We start from the raw sequence: 7500 nt of genomic DNA, 5'->3' as shown, positions 1-7500 counted from the left end.
GGGCATAAATCTGTCATAAAGTGTCACACCAGACTGCAGCGGCGTATCCATTTTACATTAGTCACAGTAACCCTTATTACATTTCCTAGGCTTTGGCCCAGTCTGCTGACACGCGGCTCAATCCTCTACATTTCTTTCCTCTCAAAAAATGTGGTCCTTATCATAAGTAATCTGTGCTCCTGTTTATTGACGAAAATTACTTCCTTGTATTTCTTTAGCTTTCACTCGGGTTAATGATGTATTTGGTAGATCAGACCAGGACAAAATTGACTTAAGCTCCAACTTTCACGTTCTCTTCCAGCATATAAGTATAAATGACAGTTTCTCTAAAACTAACGTAATTTTGACCTTTGCCTTAAAATGGTTACTTTGTCATTTCCTAAGACAAGTTGTTACCACCAAGGCAAATTAATACCACTTTAAAGGGTGGAATTCCAATGCACAGAAAGGTAGATGAAACGGTTTTAACAACATTAAAGGAACTATTAAGGAAGCAAAATTCTACCGCTAACCAATGCCGATTGGTTAAAGATCGGTATCAGTTACACACTTGATTTCTAATTTTAAATATAACTTTGAGAATTGTTGTTAGTGCAAGGGGTGAGATCTTTCTAACTTTCTTGTAAAAAACGTTTTGCTTGAATGTTCTGTATCGTTAGTTGAGCGAGTACATCCAAGTCAAGTTTTTCTGTACTTACCTCGGAATGTACTATGGCTGGGTAGATGAGTGTACTGTGAATGTATCATTTACATGTCGTATGTAACTGATGTCAAGACTCAGAATTGAAGCGAATCGTGAAGAACAAGCTTGAACTGGCCAGTATATTTATTATCAAACTTTTCCTTTGACTTGAGGTTGGCTTGATGGCACAATTCGTAAAGAGCTGTCTTGATGTCGCGGAGATCGTGAGTTCAATTCTCGTTAACATTTGGGCTTCAATTTTGCTTGGCTTTGCCGCCTTTCGATGCTGCTTTGGTAACGTTTATAACTGCGATGAACTAAAATCTTAACAAATCATAAGGCAAATGCTTCATCTAATTTATGTACTTTGCCATTTTCTTCCTGAGATTTTTTTCACTTTTAATGCCTAGCCAAGGGAGTAAAATCTTTGGGTCTTTTCCTTTGATGGCCTAAGAAATCTGCTTTACATTAATTAATCTCTTTGCAGACAATTTTTGCACTGAAAAGAATTGAACTGTATTAATCAGACGCATGATAAACCGTAAAAAAAAACTATTTCAATAAGAAATTAGAGGAATATGTTTGCTGTGGGTGAAGAGATGAATGTTCTCCCGGCTAATGAATGAAATTCTGAGTAAAGACTCAATAAAGTGGACTTCACAAATGCTAGTCTTATTTCACAGCACCTCTCATACTAGGCCAAAGTTTGATAGCTAGTCTAAGTAGCCGCAAAACAGGGTCTCTCTTAGCAAGCCATCATTATTTAACAAATTGTTAAGGCGCGTTTGATCGACCCTATTTCGGAATAAGTATACTTGGAGTGATAGTTTAAAACGGTATGTTTATTGTTTTGGAGCAACAGGGATAATAAAGATATGTTTAAAATAGCCTTTTACCAGGTGACTGACTATTTTAATGCGAAATTCGTAAAATCGAATAATTTCTAACTTCTGTTCCGTGTATTCCTATTCCGGAATAAGGTCAATCGAACGCACCCTTAGCTTGTTTTTTTCCTTGGATAACTTTTTCATGCATAAATTGTTGTTATTATTTGTTGTGGTTATCGTGAATACAAATCAAATCGATATGACTTGTTATTTAAGTCGATAATTACTGTAATATTAAAACACGTAAGGGACTGGTGTCAACATTTTCATTAAACCATAAAACTCTAAATATAGTGATGACAATCTTTCCGTTTTCTTCTAAGTGGTTGTTTCGTAGAATACCTCGACTTCAGTGGGAGTAAACGTGTAGCTTCCTGCATAAAATCTACAGGAAGAACCAGATAAAGAATACCCTGGGGGACGGGGGTAAGAAATGCCACAATGTGTGTGCGAATGTCGGCTGCTGGCAGCGTTGTTTGATATGTAGATGTCGTGTCCGCCACCAAAGGTTGGTCCGTAACCGGAACATCTGTATATAGCGTATCCCTGTTCTCTTGACTTGACCTGCAACTTCACAGGAGCGTAGCCATTGATGTTATACAGTGAGTAGATAAACGATTTACTGGATGAAGCCCAATCGCAAGAGCCTAAAAGGAAAGATTACCAATCTTGTTTTTAAAAAAAAATCCTCATTGTTTATGATTATGATTATGATCATGATTGTGTTATAATATGTATTACATCCATTTAGAAATCACTGCTGATCCTTCAAATCCTATTGGCTCTCAGCAGTGCAATTTATTCGCACATCGCGCTATTTTTTGCTCTAAATCAAACCATTTCCCCAGCCAATGAGAAAGGAACACTAAAACAAAACAGCCAATCAGATTTCAAGGTTTGTTTAAGGTAACCAATCAAATTGCAGGAAAATGAAAGACAAGGAAATCCATTGTATGGCGAAATTTGCATTTTTTGGTCCCAACTGGATCAATAAAATGTTGGTACTGACTGTGATCCTAATTTTAGCTATAAATAATGATTGTGTGATTTCTAAATGGATGGCTAATAAAGATTTCTAAATGGATGTAACAAAGTGCGCTGCGCGCTCGTTCGATTTTGAAATCACACGTATGATTTCAGACCAAATTGCACTCTCCACTCAGTTCAATTATTATTATAAATGCTTTTGTCTGAAATGCTAGTAATCCGCCCCACTTACCCCGGCTAGCTACAAACAGCTCGGCGATGAACGTGTGATAGCTTCGAAAGCGAGCAGTTTCTTTTTACGAGGCCGCCTTGACAGCTAACAAGCTCTTTAAGGCCTGATTTAGCTATGCAAGTTAAAAAATCAATCAACTATTAAAGCAAAAAAAGACAGACCAATCCTATCCAGCAGGCCATGCAATCGTTTGGAAGTACTTCGTAGACAAATGGCAAGTTAGCTCACACTGAACCACAACTGACCTCATGTAGGCGGGTTGTTCCAGTTTACATGATCTTTTAATTGTAGCTCATTCATTTACATGTGGATAATTATGGTCCGACCATTATAAGCGAAACTTTCAAATTTCACGAAACGTGAACAACCGCAGTCTTATTGACACCCAAAAACATGTTCACCATAAATTGAAGAAAGAAAACCTAGTTACAGAGTCATATAATGTTCCCCCTTCCAACACAGAATCGGCCTCTGCTATCGTCTATGATTTGTTTACTATTTATACACTAGGCGCACATATACAATAAATACAGATCAAATCATGCCCTAATTTACGATCACACCTATGTTTCTCTTTCAATTTCTTAGGTCCTTAATTAGGTCGCTAACGTACTAACGCATGTGAAATTTGCAATCGACAGTACTGAATTTCATTTGTTTGTTTGTTTTTGTTTTTGTTTTTTTCCATTGCGGATATTGCATCATTTTTAATGTATATGTTTGTGCTAAACATCTCTTTCATGTAACTTAACTGTGTGTTCACCTACATAATGAACATTAAATATAAGACATATACAAAGCTACTTCCATGTTTGTCTTATTTGATAGAACCTGGCGGAAGTTTTCTCTTAGAGATCTCAATGTCTACGCAGACGAACAATTTTGGTGAAGCAGATCCTTGCATGCCTCCAGAGTGAGGTGAGGAAGTGCATTGCGCTATCCAGGGCTTTCCATTTTTACTTGACTTCTGGGAATCTAGAATTAATTTTGTCTTATCATACTTAAATAGTTTCCGAATACCTTTCCATCCTGATAGAAAACAATAACTTTAATCCTCCTTTAGCCTTCTCAAGATGATCAATAACCTCATTCCGGAGGAACACCAAGGCAATCCAGTCGACACTCCTGCATCACGCAACATACACTGCCGAAGCTAGTGAGCGGCTTTTCAACAAAACAGTTAACAACAAAAAACCTCTAACTCCTGAAATTATCTATTGAACGTGCTTAACTTTTTTTCTGGTAGACAGTAGCTCGAGTGACCTGTGTAAATCCTTAGCTCTTGCCTTAGGTTTCCCTCGGCTCTTTAGAATGAACGACAATTTCCTTCAATGAATGAAATATATGTATATATTGAAGAGCGGATTAATGAAATGTCAGGTGATTTTGAAAGAGATAATTTTTTGAATTGGCCAGATAAGTGCGAGGATCACCTCTATCTTCCGTCTATAACTCGCACTTCAAATGTATACATCTATTTCAAGATATTTTTTTGTTATCATTTATTTATTTCATGATTATACCTATTTTCTCCACACCTATGAACAACGGCCCATTTATGTGCTTCAACAAGTGGAGTGTTGGGGAGTTAGGTAAGGGAGTTGTACAAAAAAAAAAACTGAACCGAAACCCTAAAGTGTCAGGTTTTAATTGCCAAAAATTATATATATTATTTCTTTTCATGTAATAGGCGCACAAATTGTTCTTCTATACAAAATAAATCTTGTCTTAACTTTGGTTCCTGTTTTATTTCTTAGGTCCAAAGGTCGCTAACATACCAACGCATGTGCGATTTGCAATCGACAGTAGGTTGCAGGAGTTTTGCAAATGACACCAAGTTGTGGAAATTTCCGCCAGATGTTTTCCCCCAGGCTTACACAGAGTATAGTTGGTAAGACATCTTTGCGTATGATTTCACATTAGTTGAATGAAAATCATTTCACGTACAATAGAAAAAACTGTTATAATGGGCAGGAACAAGTGCCTTAAGGAAGTCCAGTTACATAGTCTCTTATCCAATGATTCGTAAAGCATGCGATTGTACATTTCCAATCGGGTAACAAGAAACTCAAGCACGAAGCTAGGCTTTTTTTCCTTTGTTGCAGGGATCGAGTGATGGCCCTGTCAAACAATCCCGACGACCATCGGAGAGTCAGAGAAAGAGACAGCCTGGATTAAATTAAAGGTTGAAAGGACCTTTTTTTTTTAATTCAACTGATAACTTTCTAGCCTAAAGCTTGGTGTTTAATTGAAAAACGTCCGACTAAAACTTCAGCGTATCACGTTACAAGGGCACCCAATTCAGCGAAGAAAGTAAGCCTTTGAAAGAGATTTATAGGCTCCTTGTAATGTATAAAGACTGTAAAGAGATGTTTTTATCACCTAGAGGAATTTGATCCGTTCGGATATCATCTTACCTGAGAATTGGAGTGTCCGAAAATTTTAGGAAATGATATCTTCATTGCAGAAATTGCTAGCTGAAAGTTACCTTTCTTCGATCTGAAGATTGAAGGCACCAATTGCTTTACTTAAAGCAAGGAATATACCACAGGAATAATTTCATTTATTAATAGCTTTTTATTGTATTTTTTGAAACCATGACTAGAATTTCATGTCTTGAGCTGTTCTGAGTCTATTCAGTTGAAGCCAAATTTGATTTTTATAAAGAATACAATGTTCCTTTCAAAAAATAATTTAGTAGTCTATGATCAATTATTTAAACAAGTTTCGCTAAAGATACAAATGAGAGTTGGTGATATGGACAAGGCAGTTTGCGAGCCCTCTTTATATACTCCCGTCGAACTGAAGTATTGAAAATAGACTCTCGAGGTTTTGATATTGGTGCTTTTACCAACATTTTTGTTTGTGTCTTTTTTTCTTTTTTTTTTTTTGCAGCAAAAATGAAACCTGAATAATGATTTTCCTTGCAGCTTCTGATTCGTAGATTCCTAGTAATTAAGAATATTTCGGGACTCCGATTTATCCGAATTATGAGCGCGAACGGAGAGTTGAAAAATGTGTTTCTGCAAGAGTGAATTCATTCTTGACTTCTTTTCCAAAGCAGGTAACAAAGGAATACAGTGGACCTCATGGGAGCAGTTGGACGAACTGGATTATGCGGATGACCTTCAGTGCCCTACTCTCCCACAACCATCTACAAATGCAGGACAAAACTACAAGGCTAGCAGAGGAATCGGCTAAACAGGGTCTGAGGATTAACAAGGTGAAGACTAAAATATTAGGGACTAATAACACCACAAGTGAGCTAGCTGCTGTGGTCGAGGGGCAGTCGTTGGAGAACGTCAAAGAGTTTCCATATCTCGGGAGTGTTGCAGACACACATAGAGGTACGGACAAGGATGCACTTACAAGGATTGGAAAGGCGAGAGCAGTGTTTATCATGTTGAAGGAGGTATGGGCATTGAAAGAGCTATCTGTGAGACCCAAACTTCGCATATTTAGATCAAATGTGAAGACTGTTCTGCTTTACGGGTCAGAAACCTGGAGAACAACGAAGTGGATACAAATTAGAGTAAAGAGTTTTGTTAATAGCTGTCTCAGAAGAATTCGTAGCTTTTGCTGGAAGGATAAGGTGACCAATAACCAGATGTGGGAAAGGGCGGAAGAAGAGCTAATTGCGCTACAAGTAAGAAAAAGGAAGTGGGGCTGGATGGGCCACACTCTACGGAAGCCAGCGAGTAACACCACGCGGCATGCTATTTCATGGAATCCCCAGGGGAAGAGGAAACGAGGGCGCCCTAGAAACAGCTGGAGGAGAGAATTGAAGTGTGAGGTGAAGGGCATTGTACTGAGCTGGACAGAACTTGGTAGGACGGCCCAGAAACGGGTGCGGTAGAGGAAACTCATCGATGGCCTGTGCTCCGCAGGGGGCGAAGGGCCTAAGTAAGTAAGCAAGTTCTGTTCCAAGTTTTTGCGGCTTTACGTTTTCGCGAAACTCTTAAGTCCCCTGATACCTATAATCTAAGACCTAACACTTAAGATCCAAAACGTAAGACCCCCTCGGACTAATATTCTCATTTGAAAGAGAGACCCTAGATTCTTGAGGACTAACCGATAATTAAAGCTGAAATAGTGATGGTGATTTGGTATTTTTATCAGAAAAACGTGAGCTCTTCAAAATATTTCAGGAACGTTTTGACCAATCAAACTGAAGTTCAGGAAAGGTTTGCAGCTATCACTGGTTTATTTTCTAACGTTTGGTGTCTTCCAATGGAATGCTAGGTTCCCGGCGCAAAATGACTTGTTGCACTTTTGCCACGCTTACTCAAAGACGTATACATTTGACACTGCTAAATCCATTTGCCCTTTCAGATTATTACTATTTTTTGGGCAAATTGTCCCGTAACAAAGCAGTAAGACCCAGAAAAGAGTATAGAGAACAATAGAACTTACAGTAGAGTATCTGTTGCAAGAAGAGCATTTCATTATTAGTTTGACCAGGCAAAAGAGAAAAGAAATTGGGGTCCTAGCTTCCGGAAAAGCGCGCGCCAACAGCGAAACTAAGACCCAAGCAAATAGTATTAATTATTTGTTAGGATGGATGAAATACAGTATTTATTTCCCCATACACCGAACGGAATATTTTATTTAATACGGGCGTCGCTCGAAACTCACGGCTCGCTCAGCGAATACAAAAAAAAAACCTGGCATCCGTTACGAAGAGGAACATGGCGTCTATTGCAAATCTGATG

The 7500-nt window shown here is 38.3% G+C and overlaps 1 protein-coding gene across 3 annotated transcripts in view; it reads right to left on the bottom strand.

The window, feature by feature from the left end:
* Positions 1-905: 905 nt before the first annotated feature.
* The window catches only part of LOC138060635 (hemicentin-2-like), a 20673-nt gene continuing 14078 nt past the window's right edge, over positions 906-7500 (bottom strand). For all 3 annotated transcript variants that reach the window (XM_068906470.1, XM_068906471.1, XM_068906472.1), the window contains exon 5: positions 906-2216. In XM_068906470.1, coding sequence (XP_068762571.1) covers positions 1888-2216 — 329 coding nt within the window. In that variant the 3' untranslated portion in view covers positions 906-1887. The remainder of the gene's footprint in view (positions 2217-7500) is intronic.

The sequence above is a fragment of the Montipora capricornis genome, chromosome 8 (assembly GCF_036669925.1).
Source record: "Montipora capricornis isolate CH-2021 chromosome 8, ASM3666992v2, whole genome shotgun sequence".
NCBI classification, from domain to species: domain Eukaryota; kingdom Metazoa; phylum Cnidaria; class Anthozoa; order Scleractinia; family Acroporidae; genus Montipora; species Montipora capricornis.
Note: the sequence above shows the minus strand (reverse complement) of the source record. Positions and strands in the feature narration are given on the sequence as shown.